This window comes from Sceloporus occidentalis, unplaced genomic scaffold (assembly GCF_023333645.1).
Source record: "Sceloporus occidentalis isolate IW3139 unplaced genomic scaffold, rSceOcc1.0.p SCAF_4, whole genome shotgun sequence".
Lineage (NCBI taxonomy): Eukaryota > Metazoa > Chordata > Lepidosauria > Squamata > Phrynosomatidae > Sceloporus > Sceloporus occidentalis.
In genome coordinates this window covers 195,206,311-195,234,070 of record NW_028316984.1, presented here as the reverse complement: position 1 = coordinate 195,234,070, position 27,760 = coordinate 195,206,311, and the positions used below count along the sequence as shown (strand labels likewise).

Genomic DNA, 27,760 nt, shown 5'->3' with positions numbered 1-27,760 from the left:
AACAAGGATGTTACGGTGGGAGTCTACTACAGACCCCCAAGTCAGACTGAGGAATTGGATGATATCTTTCTAGAACAGATGACCACACAGTCAGAAAAGAGAGATGTAGTAGTGATGGGCGACTTCAACTACCCTGATATTTGTTGGAAGTCAAACTCAGCCAAATCCACAAGGTCTAGCAAATTCCTCACTTGCCTGGAAGACTATTTCATGGTCCAAAAGGTGGAAGAGGCAACAAGGGGGTCAGCTATTTTGGATCTGATCCTAACCAACAAGGATGACTTGGTTAATGGGGTGCAAGTGGTGGGATCATTAGGTGGAAGTGACCATGTTCTGGAGTTTGTTATACAGTGGAAAGGAGAAGCCAGGCATAGTCAAACATGCATTCTAGACTTTAGGAGAGTGGATTTCAGTAAACTTAGAGAAGTATTGAGGGTGATCCCGTGGTCAGAAATACTAAAAGGGAAGGGAGTTCAGGCCGGATGGGACTTTCTCAAAAGACAGATACTGAAAGCACAATTTCAAACAGTTCCAGTGAGAAAGAAAAATTGGAGGTGTCTCAAGAAACCAGGATGGATGACTAAGGAACTTTCAACTGAGCTAAGTTTGAAACGGAACATGTATAAGAAATGGAAAAAGGGGGAAATCACAAAAAAGGAATTCAAAGAAATAGCAGGCATGTGCAGGGGTAAAGTCAGAAAAGCTAAAGCGCAGAATGAACTCAGGCTTGCTAGAGAGGTTAAGAACAACAAAAAGGGCTTTTTTGGATATGTCTGCAGCAAAAGGAAGAAGAAGGAAATGGTAGGGCCACTGCGTGGAGAAGATGGCACAATGCTAACAGAAGACAGAGAAAAGGCAGAATTACTCAACACCTTCTTTGCCTCAGTCTTCTCAGAAAAGGCAAAAGGTGCTCAACCTGAGGATAATGGAGCAGAGGACAGAATAGGGGAATTTCAGCACAGAATAAGTAAAAAGATAGTAGAGGAATACCTTGCTAATCTAGATGAATTTAAGTCTCCAGGACCAGATGAACTACATCCAAGGGTACTAAAAGAACTGGCAAATATAATATCAGAGCCATTGGCAATCATATTTGAAAACTCCTGGAAAACAGGAGAAATCCCAGCAGACTGGAGGAGGGCAAATGTTGTCCCCATCTTCAAAAAGGGGAAAAAGAAGATCCCAAAAATTATCATCCAGGTAGTCTGACATCAATACCTGGAAAGATTCTGGAGCAGATCATTAAACAGAGGGTTTGTGAACATCTAGAAGGCAATGCCATAATCACAAAGAGTCAACATGGGTTTAAGAGAAACAAGTCATGCCAGACAAATCTAATCTCTTTCTTTGATAAAATTACCAGTTTCGTAGATGAAGGGAATGCTGTGGATATAGTATATCTTGATTTCAGTAAGGCCTTTGACAAGGTTTCCCATGATATTCCTGCAAACAAGCTTGTACAATGTGGGCTAGACAAAGTAACTGTTAAATGGATCTGTAATTGGTTGACCGGCCGAACCCAAAGGGTGCTCAACAATGGCTCTTTTTCAGCCTGGAGAGAAGTGACCAGAGGGGTCCCACAGGGCTCTGTCCTGGGCCCAGTGCTGTTCAACATCTTTATCAATGACCTGGATGACAGAATTGGGAGCCTACTTATCAAATTTGCAGACATCAAATTAGGAGGAATAGCTAATACCCCAGAGGACAGGATCAACATTCAAAATGATCTGAATAGACTAGAAAGCTGGGCCAAAGCTAACAAAATGAAATTCAACACAGAGAAATGTAAGGTACTGCACTTAGGGCAGAAAAATGAAATGCACAGATATAGGATGGGAGACACATTGCTGAATGAAAGTACATGTGAAAGGAATCTAGGAGTCCAAGTAGACCATAAGTTGAACATGAGTCAACAATGCGATGCGGCAGCTAAAAAGGCCAATGCAATTTTAAGCTGCATCAATAAAAGTATAGTGTCTAGATCAAGAGAAGTAATTGTGCCACTGTATTCTGCTCTGGTCAGGCCCCACCTGGAATATTGTGTCCAGTTCTGGGCACCACAATTCAAAAAGGACATTGAGAAACTGGAGCGTGTCCAGAGGAGGGTGACTAAAATGGTGAAGGGTCTGGAAACCATGCCCTATGAGGAACAACTCAGGGAGCTGGGGATGTTTAGCCTGGAGAAGAGAAGGTTAAGAGGTGGTATGATAGCCCTGTTTAAATATTTGAAAGGATGTCATATTGAGGAGGGAGCAAGCTTGTTTTCTGCTACGCCAGAGAACAGGACCCGGAACAATGGATGCAAGCTACAGGAAAAGAGATTCCACCTCAACATTAGGAGGAACTTCCTGACAGTAAGGGCTGTTCAACAGTGGAACACACTCCTTCCTCAGAGTGTAGTGGAGTCTCCTTCCTTGGAGGTCTTTAAGCAGAGGCTAGATTGCCATCTGCTGGGGATGCTTTGATTTGGATTTCCTGCATGGCAGGGGGTTGGACTGGATGGCCTGTGCGGTCTCTTCCAACTCTATGATTCTATGAAATACAAATAGCAAATAGATTTTCTGTTTTCCAAAAGAGGGATTAGACATTATAAGTTTGTTCTTTCCACCTGTCCTGAAATACCGTATTTTCCGGCGTATAAGACGACTGGGCATATAAGACGACCCCCAACTTTTCTAGTTAAAATATAGAGTTTGGGATATATTCGCCATATTAGACTACCCCTCTTCCAATGCACACCAAATAAAAATTTAAAAAACATCAGATTTGATTTCAATATGGTAATTTTAATTCAAATGCTTATGACATGCAGGTACTTAGCAGGAAAACTTGTTGTATGCAAAGCCTGCTTGAATTCTTTAGCTCTCCCTGCCTGCCCAGCTCTCCCTGTCTCCAAGATTTTATTCTATTGTACTTGTACAGCACCGCCCTTGCTGCTTTCATACGGTCGCCACATACAGAAGGGATGCGGCTGCGGCCATTATGAGCTCCCCCCACCATATGTAGCAACCACAGATTCTCCAGTCCAGCTCGGAAGTTTCAGCAACCACCCTATAAGACAACACCTGGCATATAAGACGACTCCCAACTTTTGAGAAGATTTTCCTGGGTTAAAAAGTAGTCTTATACGCCAGAAAATATAGTAATCAGAAATCTGCTTGACAGCTAGTTGATCCCAATCCATTTAGGTCTGTAATTCATCCTTCACTTCATCTCTAGATTCCAACCACGTATCCATTCTGATTAAAGAGAAATTGTTTTTAAAAACTTTGTAAAAGACGGGGAAACATTTATCCTTTTTATTAAAGAAGAGAGAAGGGAAAGCTATACTTGTGGCATTTGAGTATTAATAAAATAATTTTTTGTTTTGCTTATGAATTTAGGTAGAAGCCATCTAGGAAGTAGTAATGAAGAAGAATATGATTGTATGCTTTTATGTCTTTAGTTTGTAGTGTAAGAAGTGTAAGAAGTCGAGGGGTTTTTTTTAGTTTGTATTTGTTGTGGAGGAGATAAATTAGAGGTTGAGTATGTTGGTGTGTTTTATGTGTATGTCGTATTACTGTATGGATGGATAGATAGATTCTGACCATGAAGACCACAAGACTTCATACCTCCTTCACCTGCCTGCACTTGCTTTTTTAAAAATTTGCCTGATTAAGACATCTTGAGATCTCAAAAACCCACAATTCTGGGCATATTAGATTGCGTAGAGTTTTTTTTGTGGTACAGGATACAAAGGTATTGCATTAAGGTGAAATTTAGAGAGAGAGAATATATGGACAGGTTCTTTATGTGTACATTTTCCAGTTGCATCAGTAATAGACAACTGCTTTGTCTATTTGTCTTACCACTTTCTACACTCCGTGCTTAAAGACACATTATCCCAAGAATCTGGGGGTATCACTGCAAGTCTTAGGCAGCATAGAGTCAGTGCAGGCACATGATAATTCATAATACAAATAATTCTCTCTTAGTGCCCAAAACAAGAGCAGCAAGGTGTGAGTGAGCCAGCATGGTGTAGTGGTTTGAGTGTTGGGTTATGACTCTAAATACCAGGACTTGATGCCCAGATCGGCCATGAAACCCACTTGATGATCTCGGGCAAGTCACTCTCTGTCAGCATCGGGGAAATGCAATGGCAAATCTCTTCTGAATAAATCTTGCTAAGAAATCACCTGATAAGTACTCCTTAGGGTTGCCATAAGTCAGAAAAAACTTGAAGGTCCACAACAACAAATGGTGTGTGTAACCACTAGAGGGAGTGCCCATCACATACAATGAAGCCCAAGCTGTTTCACTCTTAAAGCCACTGTTTCTCCTTTTCTGTGCTATTTGTCTATCCTGTTGCTTTGGAGCACAGCTCCCTGGACAGTTCTCCTGAACAACCTTGTCCTCTTGCATGCAATGTCAAATGTAAAAATCACTGGGCTTTCTGTGGTTTTAATTTCCAAATGTCTCTCAATACCAGTTGTAGGGGGCAAACATGGCTGCAGAAGGGGGCATTGCCTCCTTATCCTACTTCAGGGTATTCTATACTCAGGGGGAATTTTGCCCTGGTCCCCATGCAGTTGCCCTTCTCTATCTTAAGGAAGAACTGGATTTGTGCATTAAATCTATGACTCTTCACTGCTGGGACATTTATTACCAATAAAATGCAGGAGTCATCTACATGGGTCACAAATAATAAGTGTGATAATTTCATTAAAATGGTAATAATAAAACTTCAATTTAAAAAAATGTATTATCTTTCTGTTTATACTCAACCATTCAGAAAAGATTTTATATTCAACCATGCTGGTGCATTTTTCAGATACTAAAGTAACTATTATTATCCATTTGCATTTACTCCCCAAAACACAGCTGCTGGTTTTTTTTTTTTGGTGTGTGATCCTTAAAGTGTACTGTAAATATATTAATATAGATGAGGTTGAGAAGTTTAAACAAATTGCTAGGCTGAGCAGATGCTGAGAGATTTTTTCATTCAATAGCCTGCTCTCCCATCCCACTAAGCTTCCATTTTTCATCTTATGGACCATTTTTCATCTGAAGGTTCTAATAAATGAGAAGAAAATCAAACAAACCTAGGAGTAAATCTAGCAAATGTGAAATCCACCCACCCTTCTTCTAAATGAAATTGCTCACATAAAAGTATAATCCCTTGGAGTTGCATCAATATTCTTGTCCTTCTCTTTAGGTTCAGAGATATGCTCTTCTATGAGTTTCAAGAACTGCAACTGCAACCTTCGAGAGTGTGAATGGTTTCTATTTGATCATGAACTGGTTTTGCCAGAGTACGTCGTTGAGTTTGAGTACATCACATTGGTATGGGCTTCCTGTTAGCTAGCAGAGTGTTCAATGCTATAGGCTCACATAGATGTTTGTTTTTGGCAGCACTTCACTTGTAAGGCTGTTGCAATGCTGGCCTCAACCCCCCAATGATAGCATGGCAGTCCCTTTATGCTTAAGATGGAGAAGAAGGGGCTATGAAACATCCTGGCCTTAATGCTAAGGAAAATCATATTCACCCAATTTGCTAAAATAGAATGCTGATAAATTTATAAGGTTGGAAATGGCTAAAGATGATATGGCAAAGGCACCCTTTCTCACGCTGTGGAGCACTCATCCCAATATCTAGTATGTGCACTCATAGGTTTTAATGTTTTGATTTACTGCTTTAAACAACAACAAAACCTGTTTCACCAGAATTGGCCAAAGGACAAAAGAAGAAAGAAGTGTATGTGACAAAAAATGTAGTACTGCTTTCATTTTTCCATCAGTTATGTCTTAGAAAGTAGACTGTTTCCCCTTTGTAAACATTTTTTTCTTGTTTGATTTCTCAAATACAAACAAGATCGAAGTCTGGGTAAATTTGTAGTAAATGATCGTTACATGGGTGCTTCAATGTGCAAAGGGTTGTTGCTGTACCTTTCAGAAAGACATTATAGCATAAGGTTTTGTAGACTTGGTCTACTTCCACAGATGCATGGAGGAATGCACGCATGCATGCCTCTGTGGAAGTAGACCAAGTCTATGGACGATTATGCTACATCTTTTACTCAGTTATCTCAAAGATGCTACAACATCCCTTTGCATACTGATACATACATTCTTGTAGTTTACAAATACTGGTGGTGCTGGAGAAGAGTGCTGGACAGCCAGAAAAACAAGCAAATGGGTCCTTGTGCTAATAAAGCCAAAAATCTCCCTAGAAGCCAAAATGATCACACTGAGAATGTGATGTCGCCCCTATTTTTTCATTCTGCAAAAATCTTAAAGGACACACCCACACCCTATCCCCAATTTATGAGTTCACAATAAAAAGGCAGTCTAAAAATATTGGGGGGGGGAGGTACACAGCTTTCAATTAAAAAAAAACAATTGGATAGCCATATGGCTCTGGTGTCTTCATGCCACATGTTCAAATGCTGAAGGTGTTCTAAGGTCCTCAATCCACTGAATTATAGGAGGTGGTCATTTATCTTTCCAAATATTAATTAATAACTTTATTACAGCCATTTGGCCAGCACACTTTCCAAATATTGCACTGGAAGTCCTTTAGCTACTGAAAGGTCACAAAGAATCAATTTCCATTGAAGAATATAGTTTATTTCCAAGAGATAGCAAATACTATAAAAGCATGTTCACAGCTTCAAATTTCAGTGATTGCTCTAATGCAAGATTAATGCAAATCATAACTTGCAGATTGAAAAAAAAACCTGATTGGGAGAGGAAGCAAACTTCTTAAATTTGTTCATCCCAGCTACAGACATAAACATAAGTGAACTGAGAATGCAGTTTTGTTGCATACATGTCTTGGTCTTAAGCCAGCTGTAGTTCCCAGCCTTGACATCATTGTGAGATTTCAGTTACCAGAAGTTCCAGCCACCATGGCCAGTGGTGGGGGATTCTGGGAGTTACACGGACCTTAGGAAACATTGTCCTACACACAAATTTATAATGGGCTGTCAACTCAAGGGTAAATCTGAGAGTTTTGATCCCACTAAGGGTGAGTCAACACAGGCCAGAATACTCTGGACTGCTCCCGGAGTATTCTGGCCCCGGAGCTGTTCTGGATTCATCCCATTACCTCTGCACTCTGGAGCAACACTGGGCAGCTATCTACATAGGCTATGCTACAGTCACTGGTGCGAGTCGGTCCTTCTGAGGTTGAAAATGAGGCGCCCTGCTTCAATCACATGTCTTGTGACCTCAGAGAGAGAGACTCATACTTGCAGTGGTGCCAAGCACCACAGCAATACACATGTGTGGACAGTCACCCACTGTGGCTCAGGAGCATTTCAGATTTTCCTGATGAACCTGGAGCAAAAGATAAGTCTTTTTAATCTAGTTAAAGTGAGGGATGGGCTAAATTTGGTGTGAAATTGCCTGACATCATGAGGATAGTCTGCACTAATCAGGCATTTGGCCCTACATCATAAAAACAGGGCACTTGGGTGGGGAGGGGTCGGTTCATTTGGCCCATGTAGGCATGCCCTAACTGTTGCATTTATCTTTTTTAAAAAAGAGGTTTCCTACGTTTTATTGTAACACTTTTTACAAAATCCTTGGTCTTTTGTGTAGGTCAAAGTAGAGTCTCTATTCTCGTCACTCAGCAACGTGATCGGGGAAGAAGGAAGGAGATACTCAGCAGGTTTTGTATTGTCTCAGGATCTGCAGCGTGATGAGGAAGTTTTAAACATGGAGCCTGCAATTAAGCCCAGGCCCAAAATTGTTTGCTTGGATGAAAAAACTGTGTTAGCTGTTGCGAAGGCTAACATTTACAGTCAGATAATGGTGAGTATCTTCTCATAGATGGCATGATGACAAAATCAAAGGCAATGCTGCACATAAAAAGTCTGAAAAATTCTTGGGAGTCTCCTGAGTTTTGGTGCATTTTATTTATTTATTTATTTGGCTTTGTCCCATTACATTGTCCTTCCCCTTGTCTAGGCAGGTTAGGGATTGATACATGTGGAACTGTGGGTGTGAGATTGAAGAAAAGCAGTTGGTTCAATTTCAAATAACAGCATTAGGGGCTAGCAACGCTGCTCTTAGCAAAAATGTGTATGGGTAGTATTGAAATATGAAGTTATTGCTGCAATTATATAAAAAGAGTGAAGGGTTTGACTTGTTTTAAAATGAAAGTGGTGCATCCTTGAACATACTGAGCCCCTACCAACCAGGGGTGATCCTACTGTTCGAATGGATGGGACAGCACCCCCAAATCCTAAATAGACTTCCCAAAGAGCAGGAGAATACAAGGTGTACTTTGACCTTGCAAAGGAAGAGGTGGAGTAGCAAATTGCATATAATTGGCCACACCTTTAGTGCTACCTTTGTATGTATCCTTTTTATAAGGGATGTTTCCTATTTGGGGTCAAAAAGCTCAAACCTTATAGAACTGACACATGTACTGATATTGTAAGGGATGACCTCTGTTTGAGGCCTGGAAAGTGTTTCCTTTTACACAGACTGAACAAAAAAATCCTTTATGTTTGGGTGCGAGCCCTTCATAAAGATAAAAAAAGGTGAATGGTGTAGTTTATGATGAATATAGACAAATGCATGGCTAGGCTAACTGAAATCAATACTTTTATTTGGTTATTTAGGTAGGACACAGACTTTTCATAGCTGCTCGCTGACTGTCAACTTTGCATGTCACGAATTCTGACTGTCCCTTCTTGAAAAATCTGACAACACTACTTGTGACCTACTTCCCTGCTCCCAAACTACTGTCTCTAGGCCTATTTTTCTTCTACCTGGGGCCCCAAGTATTTGGCTGAGAGAATGGAAAAACATTTTTAAAAAAGAGTTATGGAAGGAAGACCCATGGGAAGGGATGAGGATGGTTCATCACCATTACCCACACTCCCCTTTGGCTTTCATAACAGTCTTCCAAGGTGTTGGTGCAAGGAAGTCCAAAGATTAAATGTCTCTAATTCCTCTTGGAGGAAATAAAAAGGGATGGATTTTATTTTTCCAACCTCATGCTAGTTTTCTTCCATGGCTCAATGACTCCCCAAATAATTCAAAAACTATTTAGTTCTGTAAGATAGCAAATTCTCATTTGGTTAAATCATAAAGCTCTTCACCAATGCTGTAAAAGCACAAACCTGGTAATGGGCTTTCTTAAGAATAATTTGGGTCACATGCAATTTGTTCAAGTAAATCTCCCTTTGTGTCTGCAGCAAATGATGCAGACTTGAACTGCCAGTAAAAACCTTGTTGTTGCGCAGCACCCAGTCAGCTTTGAGTGAATGAGAGACTTGATATTAACATCCCTACTTATATCTTGCAAAGTCAGGGCCATGGCTTCCTTGCCTGAATCAATCTACGTGTAACATGGTCTTCCTTGATTCCTAATGCTTTCAATGTCACTGAGCATTATCGTGTTTGCCAATAAATTATAGCATCTCATCTCAGAGTACAAAAACTTCATTTGGGCTTCTAGTGAAAGTTCAGGCTTGTTTTGCTCTAAAATGTGTTCATTTCTCCTTTTAGCAGTCCATGATATTCATAGAACTCGTGTATAGCACCACATTTCAAGTGTGATGCTGCAACGTTTATGATAATTGGAAGTGGCCAGTAATCTTTTGGGCATGCAGTCTTTCATCCAGTCATCATTTTTTAAAAATAGGAAGCCAGACAAATGGGCCCTTGGTACCTACTGGGGTTTGGTTCCAGGAACACACACCTGTGGATTTTTAAAATCCGTGGATGCTAAAATCCTGTTAAATATAATGGCAAGATAAAATGATGTCCCTTATATAAAATGGCAAATTCAAGGTTTGTTTTTTGGAATCTATTTATTTTAAAAATAGTTTTAAGCTGTGGATTATTGAATCCATAGATAAAGAATCGGTGGATATGGAGGGCTATTTCCACTCCCATTAGGAGTTCCACTTGTTCCTTTGCATGCTATTCCCACCATGCTGCATTATGTAGTTTGAAGAGGTTCATGATCATTTTATTTGTGTGTGTGTGCATATGTACGCCATCAAGTTGCCTGTCGACTTATGGCTCCCCCATGAATTTCATAGGGTTTTCTTAGGCAAGGCATACTCAGTGGTCGTTCCTTCCTCTGAAATATAGCCACCAGCACCTGATTTTCATCAGAGGTCTCCCATCCACATACAAACTAGGCTGGCCCAGCCTAACAGCCAAGGTCAGAGTCATATTTGTTGTTAATTACCCTCGAGTCGATCTCAACCCATGGCAACCCTGCTGATGAGACATCTCCAAGACTCTCTGTCCTCCACTGCTCTGCTCAACTCCTGCAAAGTCATACTTGTGATCTCTTTAATAAAATCCATCCATCTTGCATGTGGCCTTCCTCTCTTTCTACTTCCCTCTACCTTTCCTAGCATTACTGTTTTTTCCAATGATTCATGTCTTCTCGTGATGTGTCCAAAGTACGACAACCTGAGTTTTGTCATCTTGGCTTCTAATATCAACACAACTGTGGCACAACTGTGACACTGCAGCATTGGAATACCTCTGCAGGGGTTGGTTGGTATTTACTATGAATTGTTATTGTGTCCTTCAAGTATCTGCTTCTTCTAAAATATAGGTTCTGAACTTGCACGGAAATAGACTGAGCAAACTCCGAGACATCTCCAAGCTAACTGGACTTCGCAAGCTAATTCTCAGTTTTAATGCATTCACTTGTTTAGATGATGTTTATCACTTGGTAAGAGAAAAGTCTGTTATGTTCTGCTCTTCATGAAAAAGAAATGAAATGCTGTGATCAAATCTGTTCCCTCTCCCCATTCATAGGTGGTTTAAAAAGGGGAAAGAACATTTAAATGACTGGACAGAGGTGGAACAAAATAGTGGGGACTTAATAGCTGTTTGTGCCTGCTTGGGCCCTGAGATCATCAGGAGAGTCTCTTCTCTCAGTTTCATCACCTTCACAAGCACAGTTGGTGGGGACACGAGAGAGGGCCTTCTCAGTGGCTGCCCCCAGACTCTGGAACTTTCTTCCCAGGGAGGTCAAAATGGCCCTGTCGCTGCTGTCCTTCTGTTGGCAAACAAAATCCTTTTTATTCCTACAGGCTTTTAATGCAAAAGTTTTTCAAGAATAGACTAGGGAGTATTATATTATTTTAACTGAACTATTTTAAAGAGCTTTTAATCTTTTTAATTACAGTTTATTTATTTTTTTAACTAGTGGTGTGGATTGTTTTAATACTGTAAATAGTGTATTTTTCAACATTTTGTATGTTTTTAACTGTATTGCTCTTTTAAACTGTAAACTGCCTTGAGACCCAATTCTAGGAGGAAAGTGAGATGCTGATGGTGATGAAGATGATGGTAGTAGTAGCTGCAGCAGCAGCAGCTGTAGTTATATCAAAAAGCAGCCTTCTTTTCATCAGCCATTCCTAGAATTCCCCTGAGGTTGACCTTATCACTCTTATATCAGACTTATAATATTTGTGGTCCTCTGTCTTTTCCCCAGAGGCTGCTCTGAAGCAGAAATTGGAAGCTACTTTTGGGGTATTATTCCCATAATCCCTAGTGAGCATAGTCATTGGCCATGATGGCTGGGAAATTTTGGTAATTGCTATCCCAAAAGATTAGGAGTGTCTTTGGGGAACCATGAGTGGCCAAGAAGGTTGTTCTTTGAACACACTGTGAAATTGGAAATGTTGGAGTGCAAAGTCTGACCCCGTTCCCTTTTCACATACCTCTTCTACCCTTGACATGTCATTCTAAACCAAAGATTCATTTTGAACTTTTGGCTGGACTTTAAAAATAATCCATTTTGAACAGTGTTCTGCTATGTCAGTAGTGCCTTTGCTACCATTCTAACATTATACGTATATTGAATTGCAGCCAAACCTGGAATATTTTGATGCCAGCCACAACCATGTCATCACTCTTGAGGGCATTCGTGGCCTAAACAAACTGAAGCATTTGGACCTGAGCTGGAACCAATTGAAAAAGGCAGGAGAGGAAATCAGCGTCCTGAGAAAACACACACCAGCCGTCCTCAGTTTGGATATCAGACATAACCCATGGCATAAGGTATGTGTCCTTCTGAACATATAATGGAAAGAAGGTAAAAAAAAAAAAAGAAACTTTGGTGTTAACCTTCAAGTAAGCATAGTTATTATTATTGCTGACTCACTATTATTGCTGACTCACTATTATTGCCATCTCTTCTATTGTTATACTACAGTTACTTGCTAGAACTAGCTGCTGTATCACTCCTTGTATCAACATTTCTGATTCTACAAGTGTTACTATGGCCCGTTACATACGGGCTAAAAAGTACGCGCGGAGCGCATAGTAGGGTTAAGATGGGGCATTCCACGCGGCCGCCGCCATCGATACATGACGACCGCGCCGCCTCCAAACGAGGTGGCGCGGTTGTGACGTATTGGGGTCGTGGCAGGGCGCCTAGGGCGCCCTTTCCGCAACCCCGGAAGGAGCTCCGTTTCAGAGCTCCTTCCTGGTTTGGTCCGCTGGGCGCAGCCTTCAGACGGCTGCGCCCAGCGGACCAAAGGAGAAAGGGGCCAAACGGCCCCTTTCTCCTTCTCCCCGCTGCCGCGGGGTGTCCTTGGGGCTTGAAGCCCCAAGGACACCCTTTCCAGGCTGCGGGGAAGGGGCCTTTTGCCGCTTCCCCACAGCCCGAAAAACGGCGGATCGGGGCCTCAGCGGCTGCCGCTCTGGCCACTGAGGCCCCGATCCGGCGGGGAAAGGTGCGCCTACAGGCCGCCCCAAAGGGGCAGTCTGTAACGCGCCTATATTAGATTTGACACTGATACTTTAATTTAATCAAATTAATTAATCAATATCTTGCCTTTGCCCCATTACAGTGTCCACAGTGATTTACAACACAAGTTAAAACAGCGCTGAGCTAAACCCAATCAATTATAAAGTTAAAGAACAATTAAAAAACAATTAAAAAACCTGTTACATTAAAACTAAATACTGAACTAAAGACAGATTTTAAAAATGTTCAACTTCAACATCCCTGCCGTTAAAAAATCCTTCTGCACAGCCAGTTGATGCCCAAAGCCTGTCTAAATAAAACAGTCTCTGCCAGTGGAAGGAGAGCAAAGATGGGGCCAGCCTATCCTGTAAAAATGAGGCTGTTTCCTACATCCTCACCAAACATCCCTGTGAAAGTTGTAAGACCAAGAGAAACCCTTGACCTAAAAATCTCAAAAACTGGGGCCAGTTTTCATCATGAGGTACAAGCTTTCTGATAGACTCATAGAATCTTAGTATTGGAAGAGACCTTTAGGGGTATCCAGTTCAATCCCCTGCCATGCAAAAAATACATTCCCACATGCATCAGGAGGAAGGAGCGGTGGTCTGGACCTGAGCTATATAGAGCATTCTGGGTCATAAGCAGTACTTTGAATTATTCCTGAAATAATTAGTAGCCAATGAAGTTGTAAGAAGGAGTTTCTGTTCTTTCTGTAACAAGCTCTAGTCAACAGTCGGCGTGTAGTATCTTGGTCCACTGAAATTTCCATACACATTATAAAAATAATAATAAATAATAAAATATTTATTTGTGTTTCCCTGCCTCTCTCAGTTGGATCGAAGTGGGGTTACAGACTAAAAAATCACCATACATATAATTAAAATTCTCTAACCAATATAACGATTAGATCCAACATATTACTTAATGGTTAAAAGATAACCATACAATACACATACAATACAATATAACTGTTGTCATGTCAACTTTGACTTACAGTATGTTGACTTGTTAACTTAAGTCAACACTATGAATGAGAGACCTCCAAGGGCCTGTACACACAGGCCAAAATGCTCATGTTCCCCTGGCTTCATGCTATCCTATACAGATGATACAGGCCAATCGCCTTAGATCGAGATCGGTCAGTCTGGATGCTGATCCAGCAGTCCTGAACCAATTGTGGTCCAAAGTGTGGGACAAAAACACCGTCTGTTTAACCCGGAGGTACTTGAAAACTCTTCAGCAACAGCTGGCACTCACCATAGCCACTTACTTGCCACTTACAGCCTCTGCCACTCCATCTTTTCTGAAGGCCCCCATCACAGCCTGTGATATCAGATGGGGGTATCTATCCACGTGGGTGTAGCCAGGCACCCTGTTTCTAATCTTATGGGCCACAATGGGGCATTTCAGAGAAGATACTATGGCGTCGGCAAGTAAGGAGTGCACAGCAGCAGGGGCTCCATGAAATTGCAGCAAGCAGACTTGTAAACAGCTGCTTGTTGTTGCACTGGCCTGGGGATTGACCAGGGACAGGCTACCAGAGGCTTAGCCCATGGTATCCTGCCCATCTGCTCAGGCCCCAAGTCACCCTATCATCCACAGCCCTGCTCAAGTCTTGCATACTCAGTGTTGTGGCTTCCTTGATTGAGTCTATCCACCTGTGATGCAGTCTTCCTCTTCTGCTGCTCAATCATAGGTGGATAGACATGCCAAGCATTGTTGTCTTGTCAAATGAGTCATTAGAATCTGGTCAAGGGTCACTGTCTTTTCTAATGAGTCATGTCTTCTCATGATAAGTCCAAATTACAACTGCCTTGGCTTGGTTATCTTGGCTTCTAGGGAGAGTTCAGGCTTGATTTGCATTAGGACTCATTTATTTGTCTTTTTGGCAATCTATAGTATCTGCAAAACTCTTCTCCAGCATCACATTTCAAATGATTAGATTCTGTTCCTATGAGCAGAGTATGGGCCCACACAGACAGGCCAAAATAAAGTGGCTTCGGGTCACTTCGGAGTTATGTTGTTTAAATGATGCGTGCATCCTAAGAGGACGGAAGCTGCGCCAAAGCCATGCTCCAGTTCTAAGGATTGGAGCGCAGCTTTGGTGCAGCTTCTGGCCTCTTAAGATGTGTGTGTCATTTAAACAGCATACCTCCAAAGTGACCCAAAGCAGTTTTATTTTGGCCTGTCTGTTCGAGCCCTATGTTACAGCAATCCAAAGGGGATGTAACCCAGGCCTATACCACTAGGGCCAGATCAGACATCTCCAGGGACAGGGACAATTAGTGCAATAGTTTTAAATGTGTGAATGCACAGGACAATGTATTCCCACCAGATTGGGTAGCATTAGTTAAAGTAAAGCCATCCCGAGGCAACTGATGGTGTAAGAAGTTTAGAAACGGTCCTGAAATTAAACAGGACTGGGTGTATTCAGGGGTTGTGGAGATGGAAGTAGGTCACGTACCAAGCAGAGAAGAGTTTGGGAGAAGCAGATGTAAAGGTGACAATGGTTTGGCCCTCTCATTAGCTAGACTGGAATAGATGGTGCAAGTTGGAAATGATCCCCTTGACTTAGTTTTAAGCTTACTCCTGAGCCGGCTTGTTGGCAAAGTAAGTAATGTACAGACACCATGGAGCCACCATATAAAGCAGAAGAAGGGGGAGGATTGAGAAGAAAGATGGTTCTTGACTTCCTATGGCCAGAGAGAGAGTGTGGTTTCTTGAAAAAGGAGCTGAGTGGGGTTAATCTTCCTTCAGGCTAGAATAGCTTGGTGTTCACATGTTGCTGCTGCTGCTACTGTTGTTGTTGTTGTTGTTGTGTACCTTCATGTCATTTCTGATTTATGGCAACTCCAAGGTGAACCTATCATATGGTTTTCTTGGCAATATTTATATAGGGGAGGTTTACCATTGCCTTCCCCTGAGGCTGGGAGCATGTGACTTGTTTGAGGTCACCCAGTGGCTTTCGTGGCTGAGTGGGGAATCGAAACCTGGCCTCAAGAGTTGTAGGCCAACCCTCAAATCACTACACTATGCTGGCTCTACAGCCTTTTCCATTCTTTGATTAATTAAAAAGTTTTAGTTTGACAGGTGGCAGTCATCACAGGGGCTAAACTGGCTTCATTGGAAGAGGGTTTGCCAGAGCCTGAACATTTTTTAACCTAAAACTCCCAGAATCCCCCAGCGAGGCTGCCTTACTATAAGATGGCTAGGGGATTTGGGAGCTTGTAATCTGAAAAAGTAAAGGTTCAAAATTCTGGATTCACCTTGGCATTATCAAATATCCCATTCTGTTTCACTTTGTCTTCTCCCCAAGCCAGCCTCTGTGCGGTTGAGAGTGATCGGCCAGCTGAAGGCTTTGACGCACCTTGATGGAATTCTCATTACTGAGGATGAGGCAGCAGCTGCAGTTCAGTTTATGGCGGACTCAAAAATCACTCAGGTTTGGTGATCTGGTTTGTTTTGTTTCCTGTGACAATAATTTTATACTGATTGAGTATATCTATTGAGATGATATGAAATCATCTACTACTGCTCTTGCTTCTACTACTACCACTACTATTACAAATACTACTACTACTACTAATAATAATAATTGATGATGATGATGCAGAAGACATTCTCATATTGTTGTGCTCTGAATGGCACATTGATAAGCAACGGTTATTTGATGTACTGTTCTTTGTCAGCAATGTTTGAAAGAATTGGTCTGTATCTCATCATTCATAATTCTGTCATTCCTGCATTGGTATTGCTCACTTTAAACATTGTGTATGAGAAAGATTAATTAGGCAGGTTACTCTTTTATGGCCAGTCAGAGAACACTTACTGTTTTATGGCTAGTCAGGGAGCATTTATGGAAACTCAGCTATGCTCAACAGAGTAGCTCATTTCAGATGGTTAAACACATACCTCATAATTTATTTATTGAAATTTCTTTTTGGCTGCTTTCTTGGGAATGCTCACACAAGGCAGCTTCCAAAATTGCAATTTACCAAATCTCATCAGATAATTAGATGTATAATTCAGTTGTAGACAGAAATAATATTTTTGGCATTACAAAGTAATACTTTTTATTAGGACCACTAAAGTATTACCAAAGTAATAATTCAAACTTTCAGGTCTCCAGAGCATGTCCTCAGGCCTGATGGTGCCAAAATAGGAGATAAGGGAAAAAACAAAGACTGGAATCATGTTGAGGCATTCATTGTTCTTGTATGCCTTCAAGTTGTTTCCTTCAAGTTATGTGCCTTCAAGTCAGACACTAAGGCAAACCTATCACAGGGTTCTGTTGGCAAGATTTGTACAGAGGGTGTTTGCCTTTGCCCTCCACTGAGGCTGAGAAAGTGTGTCTTGCCCAAGGTCACCCAGTGGGTTTCCATGGCTGAGCAGGAAAATTCAAACCGTGTTCTCCAGTGCTCAAACCACTACACCATGATGGCTCTATTGGGGCAACATGTCAGTGTAAAAATTGTTGCATAAGCAGTTGTGCTTTCTCAGAGCTTGTTCTCTAGAGCAACTATTTTTCCCATAAGCAAACACACATTTAGCCCTTCTCCTCACTTTTTACTTTGATGGTTGACTATCCATTGCTTAGTGAGTGAGCTCAAGGGTTTCGGACCCATCATGTGGTTGAATACAAGACTGCATGGGAGCTCCCCTGGGCTGTGTGTGGCCCCCCAGGCTGCATGATGGATGGAAAGGTTTTGACTGCCCATTACTCAACAGCAAGGAACTTAATCTCTTCCATGAAGACGTTCCATGGTTGAGAAAGCTGGTCTCATTAACTCACACTTCCTACTTTCCCAGGTTGGTATGACACCCTACAGGTCCTCTGCTTGAAAATCTGAAACTTTGGTAGCCAGCATGGCATAGTGGTTTGAGTGTTGGACTGTGATTCTGGAGACCATGGTTCGATTCCTAGCTTGGCCATGAAATCCACTGGGTGACCTTGGGTAAGTCACATGCTCTCAGACTCAGAAGAAGGCAAAGGCAAATTTTCTTTGAAGAAATCTTGCTTAGAAAACTCCATGATAGGTTGGTTCATCCTATGTGAAGAGATTGTCTTTCAGGCTGTCCAGACTGAAGGCATTTTGGTCTTTGTAGGTCAAAAGAAACACCATGATGATGATGGTGATCCCATTGTTTTTCCAGTATTGAAACTCAAGTAAGCTTATAATTTTAAAAAACTATATAGCTAAAAACATTTTAAAAGTCAACATTAAAATAGAATTAAACAGTTGACAATATTAAAATGATCTTAAAGTACAGTTAAAAAGATAAAATTAAAACAGTTCTGTGTAAAACAGTATAGCACTTTCAGCTATTCTTTAAAAACTTTCCATTTTAAAAGCCTCCATTGCCTGGCAATGGAAGAACAACAGGAAGGGGGCCATTCTGAACTCTCTGGGAAGGGAGTTCCAGAGTTTAGAGGTAGTCATTAAGAAGGCCCTCTCTCGTGTCCCCACCAACCATGCTTGTGACAGCTTGAATTGAGTTTGGAAACAAATTGGAATTGTAACTGGTGCTTATGTTCTTCAGAAATGTATGAAATGAGCCTGTTCAAGTGAGGAAAATAAATGGTTTCCTCTTTTTCCAGACATGAATTACATCAAGAGTTTTGGCTGCAAAGTGTGCCTTCAATTTTAATTTGTTGTGTCCTTCAATCTTCTGGTTTCATTTCTCCAGGTGTCTCTAGTGGAGCATTCACGGACAGACCAAGAAAAGCTGCGCGTACTTAGCATCCTTCCTTATGCCAAAATCCTAAACCAGATTAGCAAGAACAGAGTGGACTTGTTTCAGAACAACTGGTTTTCTATGGTAAAGCGGAACTTTATCAAATGGCATGCACTTGTCATTAAGTTAGAAGGCCTCATTTTCAGTTTCAGTTTAGATATCTGCTTGTGAGGATTTCAATTTGCCATGGGATTCTGTTATAATTTTGTATCCACATCAACAGTTTGGGAGTATCTGCTTGGCTAGTAAAGGATGTGGGATGTTGATTGAGATCCAAAGGTGCTGTTAATCATGTTCACCTATTGCTACTGGTTCCTTCACCTCTGTTTATCCATCCATCTATTAATTTATTTCCCCTTTTTTCCCAGGATGGAATCAAGGCAGCTTACAAAAAGGCAGAAAAACAATAAAAACACCTTAGGCTGCATCCATATTGCAGAACACCACCACTTTAACTGTCATGGTTTATTGCAATGCAATTCTGGGAATTGTAGTTTATTGTGGCAGCAGAGCTCTCTAACAAAGAAGGCTAAATATCTTACAAAACTACCATTCCCAGAATTTCATAGCACTGAGCCATAGCAGTTAATAGTATCAAACTGGATTATTTCTGCAGTTCAGATGCAGCCATAGTTGAAAACTATAGTTGAAAACAGAAAAATAAAGATTAAAAATATATAAATATCCTAGTTCCTGTAGGGTGGGAATTCCAAAATGTGGGAGCAGCCACCAAGAAGACCTTCTCTTAGTTCTCATCAAATATATCTATGAAAGTGATGGGACATGGAGAAGTACCTCCACTGTGTAGATCTTAAAGCTTAGGCAGACTCATATGGGAATATACAGTCCTTCAAACAACTTGAGCCTGAGCCGTATATTAAATCTAGAACAGTTATATATCACTCTTCCTCCCAAAATGCTTGGACATGTTAGCAACAGGTTCTAGTGCTGTTTTATTCTCCTCCCTGCTAATTTTAGTACTGGTTTTCTCTTGTTTTTCCCTGATCTGTTTTATTGTCATTGTTTTGTCATCATTTTTGTCATCAATTGGCACATTGTCTTGGTAAGTCTCACCCCTAACAGTTTTAAAATGTAATTATGTTGTTGGAAAAAATGACAAAAGTGGCACTTAAGAAAACTAATTTATAAATATGAATTATGAAACTGAAAAACCATAGTGTTATATCTTAAAGTCATCAGTATCTTGAAAGATCTTGTAGCACCTTTGAGACTAAATGAAAGAAAGAAGTTGGCATCTGAGGGAGTAGACTTCAGTCTACAAAAACTCATGCTGCCAACTTCTTGCTTTCAGTTACTCTCAAAGGTGCTACAAAGTCTCTCTGCATACCAATTCTACAGGCAAACACTTTGAATTCTACCGCTTAAAGGCATCAGATACTGTCTGATCCTAAAAAATTGCCCAGATGAGCCTGCCAGAAATTTGAGATACTCAGGAAAGCTCTGTTGCATGTCCCAGCACCTCATGCAGTTGGGTAGGTGGGTACATGTAACGGGGCGGGGCTTTCTCTGTACCTGAACTATAATTCCCTTCCCAAGGAATTTAAGCTGGCCCGTCTCTTTTCAGCTTCAAGCAGGCAGCTGAAACAGTGCTGTTCCACATGGCATTCAGTGCTTGAAATGCTTATTTTAACTGTTTCAAAACTAAGATTGCTTTTAGGAGTCTTTAAAAAGGAATATTTTAATGAGATTTTAAAATATTTTAATCTTTTGTATTGTTTTAATTGGTTTTATTTGCTCTTCACACGGAGAGCCCTTCAGGGCGGGAAGACAATACAGAAATACTTTAAATAAATAAACAAAGCACATAAATAAAGAAACAAAGCACATAAATTTTCAGCACATTAGTTAGTCCTTGGATGGGAATCAGTACCAGGTACTGTGGGCTGTATTTCAGAGAGAGGAAACAACCACCTCTAAATATTCCTTGCTAATACTAGAAAACCCTGGAATTCAACAGGTGACTTGAAGGCACATGCACACACATGCACATTAAATGGAAAATGTTAAATAGATGAGCACTCTGAGGTTATAAAGTACTGTTCTTTCCTTCCAGTCTGATCCATGATCCCTTGAACCAAGAAATGAGCAGCTACTTTCAAAACAATCAAGTTAGTTCATCTCATTCCAGTGCAAAATGCTTGGAAAGTATTTCTAGCTATCATCATGAATGATGACCAGCCATGATTTCTCGTGCATTCTGTAAGATGTTCCATTGAACAATGCAGTTGGTAGATCCTCAGGCACCCTACGCTGTCATGATCTGTAGTGTTGTGATCCATCATCCAGAATCATGTTAATCTGCCAAGAAGAAAAGGTTAAAAGCCCCTCTGTCAGACTGATTTGTTTTGTGGTGCATAGCATTGCTAGAGGAAGACACGTTTGCACAGATGAGCATAGCGTTCTGATCTTCATACATTAAGGGAAAACTCATTTACAGAAACTGCCAAGAGAAGCAAACGTTTCAGCCAATGGTGTCAATGTTATGCTGTGTGACATCAATGCCAAAGGTGATTCCTGTTAAGGAAGGACATATTTTTGTAAAAAAACAAACAAACAAAAACCAGCTTCATCAGAGCAAGAGACAAAATGAAAAATCCTTAAGCAGTTATTTATGATTTAGAGAGATGCTTCAGAGAGGTGGATAAAGATCCAAACTCTGTCAGTTATGTACTGGATGGACCTTTGCAAGTCCTTTTCTCTCTCATGCTCCACCTCCACAAAATGAGAATCCTGAAGGGGAAATATTATTCTGTTAGTATTAGAGAAATACTATAAAGACCACAGAAAAACTACATACATTCAGCCTAGATGATGAGGAAGAAGAAATAGTAAAAGTTTCTGTATCTTGGCTCAAACATCGTTCAGGGAGGAGAATGCAGTCAAGAAATCACAAGAAGACTAGGAATGGAAAGGGCAGCTATGAAAGAACTAGAAAAGGTCCTAATTTGTGATCTCTGCCATTTGCCTGTCACTTCCTCCTTGTCATACACTTGTAGAGTTGGAAGAGACCACAAGGGCCATCCGGTCCAACCCCCTGCCATGGGTATCCATGCATCTCTCATGGATTGCATTTGGCTGTGCAGGTCACAAATGGGAATCCCTTTGCTATACCCTTCCAAATACTCCATTGCTGTTTCTGTGTGTCTTCAAGTCATTCCCAGTTTATGGCAACCCTAAGGCAAAACTATGATGGGGTTTTCTTGGCAGAGGGTCAGAGAGGATTTGTCATTGCCATCCTCTGAGGCTGAGAGTGTGTGACCTACCCAGAGTCACCCAGTGGTTTCCGTGACCAAGCCAGAATTCAAACCTTGCTCTCCTAAGGTCCTAGTGCAACACGGAAACTACTAAATCATGCTGCCTCTCAACTACTCTTTTAGCAGGAAACAAACCACAATTATTCATCTCTCCTTTCCTGTTTGTTTTTGTTGTTATGTCTCTTCAATTTTACTCCAGTTTATGGCACCCTTTAATCAGGTTTTCTTGGCAAGGTTTATTCAAGTGAAGTTTGCCATTGGCTTCCTCTTAGAATGTGATTTACCAAAGGTCACCCAGTGGGTTTCTGTGGTTAAGCAAGGATTCGAATTCTAGTTTCACACAATTCTAGTCCAACACTCAAAACACTGCTCCACACTGGCTTTCTTCTTTTACCATATCTGTACAGCGGGCCCTTTGTATCCGCTGGGGTTTGGTTCCAGGACCCCACATGGATACCAAAATCCATGGTTGCTCATGTCTTATTAAATACAATGGCATAGTAAAATGCCCCTTACATAAAATGGCAAAAATAAGCTTTGCTTTTTTGAATTTATGTTTTTTGGGGAATATTTTCAATGCATGGATGGTTGAATCCATGGGTATGGTGGAGTGACTGTATAATAATGTTAATAACCAAGTGGTATTTTCCCCCTCCTTTCAACCAGATTACTGTGTTAGACCTGGATGGACAACATCTCTGTAAAATCAGCAGTTTAGAAAAATTGGAGAATTTGAAGTGGGCATCATTTAGCAACAATGATCTCACTAAAATAGATGGGCTGGAGTGCTGCCGTAACCTGGAGGAGCTCACTGTAGATGGGAACTGCATCACAAACCTGGAGGGTAATGTATTTATTTGTGTGCTCTTTCCAGACATTTGTATTGGGATGGTGGTGGAGAGTCGCTCCTGGGCCTGATGTTGCTTCTAAATGGCTGCAGCGAAAAGCACTTCTGCACAGCTGCAGTTGCTGCAGGACAGCTGTGCCCTTTCCTAGAAAAGGCTGTTTCTTTGTCACATTGAAGATGAACAACTGTAGGGCAGGTAGAATTCAAAAACATAGTCTGGATCAGTATGCAAAAGGCTCCTGTAACTTGAGACTAACTGAGAGAAAAAAAGAAGATGTTAGCTTAGTCTTTCATAGACGTAAGTCTACTTCCACAGATGCAACTTCTTTCTTTCTCTCAGTTAACTGCAATACAGTTTATTTAGGGCTGCACTTGAAAAGGGATCTTCAGAAACGTTGAGTGATATGAAATGGAGCAGCCAGACTGGTTTTAGGGTTCCATATTTATATAACCAGTGTTACACAGTTGTAATTTAGTCCATGTCAGTGCTTATCATGCTTTCTGAAGTGTGGGAATTGAAATCATTCTTTGTCGATGTAAGGACTGATGCCATATTAGTGCCTATTGCCTACAATTGTTTCTTCCTTCCCCAGAAATTCATCAGGGACTGGCAGCCAGTGCTCATAGATCAGTACTGGTACAGGGACCACCATCTTGAGTAGCACTGGTCTACATTGCCTTCTGGATACAATTCAAAGTCCTGTCTATAAAACCTTATACCTAGAGCCAGCAGTCTGCACCTCTGGAGCTACATGTAGCCCTCAACCTGTTTTATGTAGTCTTGATTTAATTACAAAAGCTCTCTCCAACCAATACATTCAGACCACAACAAGAGCAATTTGTCCTTTCTCCAGAAGCCAGGAGGTAAACAAGGAGAAGAAAGAGAGATATGGATCAGGGAAGACACCACAGAAGAAATTTTGAGAGAGAGAGAGAGAGAGAGAGAGAGAGAGAACTGGCTTTCCAGATTTTGGCTCTGATCTTGTCCATCATAGATTTCAATCCTGTTCATCAACAGCATGGACTTTGCAATAGATTAACCCTGAAGTAATGTAGAAAAAAAGCAAGGTTGCCCATCCTGATATGATTTAAGCCCAGGAATTCTTAAGAACCATCTTTTCTCATATGAACCTGCCTATGTGAGATCATCATCTGACCTTACTCCATATTTTGCAAGTTATGGTTAATAATGACTTGATGTCATATTCAGAGATATAGGGCTCTTAGAAATATGAATCTAAATTAATAAATGTCAAGCGTACTGTATATATTTGACTATAAGTCAACCTCATGTATAAAATGAGGGCAAGTTTGGGCCCAAAATTATGGATTTGCTATTACCCATGGATAAATCAAGAGTAAAACTTAGCGGCATGTAACAAGGATGCAAAGGATGCAGCAAAGGAAAAACAATGCCAAAGAACTTACAAAATTCTGGCAGGCATAATGGTTCATGCTTACCCTAAAGGCTGGATGGATGGGTGGGAGGAGGGGGTCAGTGCTTCTTTTAGATGCTCCCAGGACAGACTAAATTCTTGCCTTTCGCCGCTCTGCTCAGAGATTGTGATGGTTCTGTACAGTACTGAGAGTCTCTGCAGACAAGAATATAGAGCTAGCGTGGGGGCAGAACTGGGGTGTGGCAACTGCATGCTGGATGCCCTAACTCCACCTCCACGCCGGATTGTGCTGAGCTGAAGAAACGGCAAAAAGACACTGCTGCCACAGCTAGGGTGCTTTTTCTTCAGCGCAAAAGGGCCAGATCGAGGCCGCAGTGTGTAGATGCCAGGGCCCCAGTCCCGCAAGGAAAGGGGCAGCTGCAGTCTGCTCCAAAGGGGTGGTCTGCTGAGCCCCTTACATATGTATATACTTACATGCATGTACTTACTTACTTATATACATTGGTCTGTGGATAAATCAACCCAGTTTTTTGGGGTCGATTTTTGGACTCAAATTTTTAGACTTATACATGTGTATAGTAATTTCATAATTCCCATCTACCTCACATATAGCCAGATGTAGGCTCTCTTTTTTTCTGGAATTCCCCTCCCCCGTCTTCAGATCAGACCTGCAATTCCTAGCATTCCTCACCATTGTTATGCTGGCCAAAGCATCTGGGTCTTGCAGTTTACTGACATCTGCAAGGCAGCATTATTCCTACCACTGTCTTGGGGTGAATAATTCTGGAATGACTGTGGGGATTCTGAAATATTGTCTTGGATCAAGAAATGGATAAACATCTGGGACCAAAGGGTCTTTTCTAGTAGTGGCTCCCAAATTATGGGACTTCCTCCAATTAACAACACATACTGGAGATACTTCACTAAGCCATTGTGTTCATTGAACTATTCTTCTGTTTTTATTAAGTAATTTTTGCCTTGAATGATTTCTACTGCCTGGCTCTCAGTCATTGGTTTTTATTCTTGGTTTGAAGTTTGCCAGTGTATGTCATTGTTCTTATTTTTTGTTTTATGTTCTTACAATGTTTTGTTATTGTAAACCTCTTTGAAGACTTTTGGGTGGAACAGCATCCAATAAATAGAGTCCAAGTAAACCTTTGTACTGATCTGTGAACTGACCTACCATGGCAGAGTCAGAAACTTAGGATCATCCCATATTTACCTTCTCACCCCTATGCTCTTGTCTCAGAGCTCTGCAGCCACTTTTCAGAAGTGTTCTTACTTTCATTTCCCCCAGGCATTTCAAAACTCTCCAAACTCAAGCGACTCAGTGCCAACAACAATCACCTCACCATCCTGGACAGGAATGTTTTTGATAACCTATCACATCTCCATTACCTCTCTCTTGAGAACAACCGGATCACATCACTGGTGGGCTTGCAGAAAGCCTATACGCTTATTGAACTCTACATAAGCAATAATTATGTGTCTTCCAACCAAGAAATATATCAGTTGAAGGTAAGTGATGGCTGGGTTACTGAGGTGTCCTGAGCAAAAAAAAAAAAAAAAGCATGTGAGTGTAGCATCATTTTAAAGAAAGGTGAGCTAGACAGATGAGCTTCACCCCACACAAACGCTTGTTGGGATATAAATCTTTGGGCAGAACAGTATAAAATACCATTTATTTTAGTACAGTGTTATTATTATTATTATTATTATTTGTTGTTGTTGTTGTGTGTCTTCAAATCATTTCCAACCTATGATGACCGTAAGGCGTAGCTGTCATGGGGTGTTCTGAAGTGGAGAGTGTGTGATTTGCCTAAGGTCACCAGTGGGTTTCCATGACCAAGCAGAGAATTGAACCCTGGTTTTGATCCAACACTTAAATCACTATACCACAATGGCTCTCTCGTCGTCATCATCATTATTTCTCACCTACTCCCTGTAGTTCAAAGTGGGAACAACAGATTAAAATACAGCAACAAATAGATACATTACATAGTTAAAAACACAAACACTAATTTAAATACAATTAACGGACCAATTATAATCAGTTCAAGGAGCATAACTTCCATTTTGAAAAGCAGACATATTAAAAACAATTCATAATTTAAAAACCTTCTGGATAGGCTTGCTGGAAAAGATTAGTCTTTAATGCTGTTTTAAACTCAAAACAGCATATTCAGCTGTGGAATCTCTTCTGGCAGGTCATTCCACAATTTGAGGGTGGCTGGTTAACAGTTGCCAGCCTGGTCCTGATTGATTGAAGTAGATGTCTCCCAGAGGAATTTAATGTATGGGGTAGAATTACCAGTAGACGGAAGAAAGTGATCCAGTAGGTAACCTCAACTTAAACCTTGTATAAGGCTTCAAAGATAACAATCTACATGGGAACTAATTGGCAGCCAATAAAGTGATTTTAATATAGATGTAAAATTATCACTCCTAGATGCACCAGTAATCAATGGGACTGTCACATTTTGCACTAATTGAAGTTTTTGAGCTTGGTATAGAAGTAGCCCAATGTACAGCAAATTGTAAAAATCCAGCCTTAATGTTACCAGCATGTGCACTACCATCTTTAAGTTCTCCAGCATTAGGTATGAGTACAGCTGGTGTATCAGTCAAAGCTGATAATAAACACTCCTGGCCTTCACATCTACGTATCTTGGTTGTCATTTGGGGTAATGGATCCAAAAAACCCAAAGCTGTAAACCCAGTAATTCAGGAGGAGTGTAACCTCATCCAGGACTGGCTGACACTCTTCCAGCCCCAGGTTAGGATCCTTAAGCACCGCCATTTTGTCTGGATTCAGTTTCAATTTGTTTTTCCTCACCCCATCAATTACTCCTCAAGGCATTCATTCAGAGGAGACATACTATCCTTAGTTGATGCTATTTTTGAATAAAGCTGTGTTCACAATAATTGCCTAATTGCTGTACTGCATTCCTCTACCTAGCATTTCCCCTGGCTAAGAGATTAGGTACAGATTTTAGTTTTTGTTCATCTGCTATTGCTCCTCTCTCTAAAAGGAAGAAGCAAATCATAGAGATCAATTCACCTAGGGGAATTAAGACATTCTTTCAAAGATTTAATTATCTCTCTACAAAAATCTCATTATTTTTGGCTCTCCATCTGTGTGCGAGGGTGGGGAGGGCGGGAAATGTTAATTGTCAGGTTAATTAAGATTATTGACAGCTGGCGTTTTATTTGTTAGGGGCTAAATAACCTGCTCATCCTGGACATGTACGGAAATCTGATTGTTTGGAAGCAGGAAAACTATCGCCTCTTTGTTATATTTCATATTCCATCTCTGAAAGCCTTGGATGGCACTGCTGTGGTAAGTTAAAATGACAACAATAAAAGTTCCATTTTTTTCTAAGACTACACATACCAAGCAGAGTACAGATACAGTGCCAGATTCCAGTTCAGCAGCCAGAAATCTCTACAAATTTTGTAGAAGTCTTTGTTGTTTTGTTGTTAACTGTCTTTGAATCAATGACTCATGGTGACCCTGTGAATGACACATCTCCAAGACTCCCTGTTCTCTTCCACTCTGCTCAAATCTTGCAGGTTCAGGCCAGTGACCTCCCTGGTTGAGTCTAGCCATCTGGCATGTGGTTTTCTCCTTTTTCTACTGCTTTCTACCTTTCCTAGCATTATTGTTTTTTCTAATCAGTCATGCCTATTCATGATGTAGTCAAAGTATGGCAGACTCAGTTTGAACATCTTGGCTTCCAGGGAGAGTTCAAGCTTGATCTGTTCAAGGACCCATTTGTTTGCCTTT

General features: G+C 40.9%; 1 protein-coding gene across 1 annotated transcript in view; it reads left to right on the top strand.

Annotated features, from left to right (window-relative positions):
- The window catches only part of LRRC9 (leucine rich repeat containing 9), a 94,866-nt gene that overhangs the window by 21,837 nt on the left and 45,269 nt on the right, over positions 1 to 27,760 (top strand). Inside the window, exons 12-20 of the mRNA XM_089522792.1 lie at positions 5,195 to 5,322; positions 7,582 to 7,794; positions 10,571 to 10,690; positions 11,836 to 12,027; positions 16,035 to 16,160; positions 18,407 to 18,538; positions 22,396 to 22,573; positions 25,271 to 25,491; positions 27,191 to 27,313. Coding sequence (XP_089378918.1) covers positions 5,195 to 5,322; positions 7,582 to 7,794; positions 10,571 to 10,690; positions 11,836 to 12,027; positions 16,035 to 16,160; positions 18,407 to 18,538; positions 22,396 to 22,573; positions 25,271 to 25,491; positions 27,191 to 27,313 — 1,433 coding nt within the window. The remainder of the gene's footprint in view (positions 1 to 5,194; positions 5,323 to 7,581; positions 7,795 to 10,570; positions 10,691 to 11,835; positions 12,028 to 16,034; positions 16,161 to 18,406; positions 18,539 to 22,395; positions 22,574 to 25,270; positions 25,492 to 27,190; positions 27,314 to 27,760) is intronic.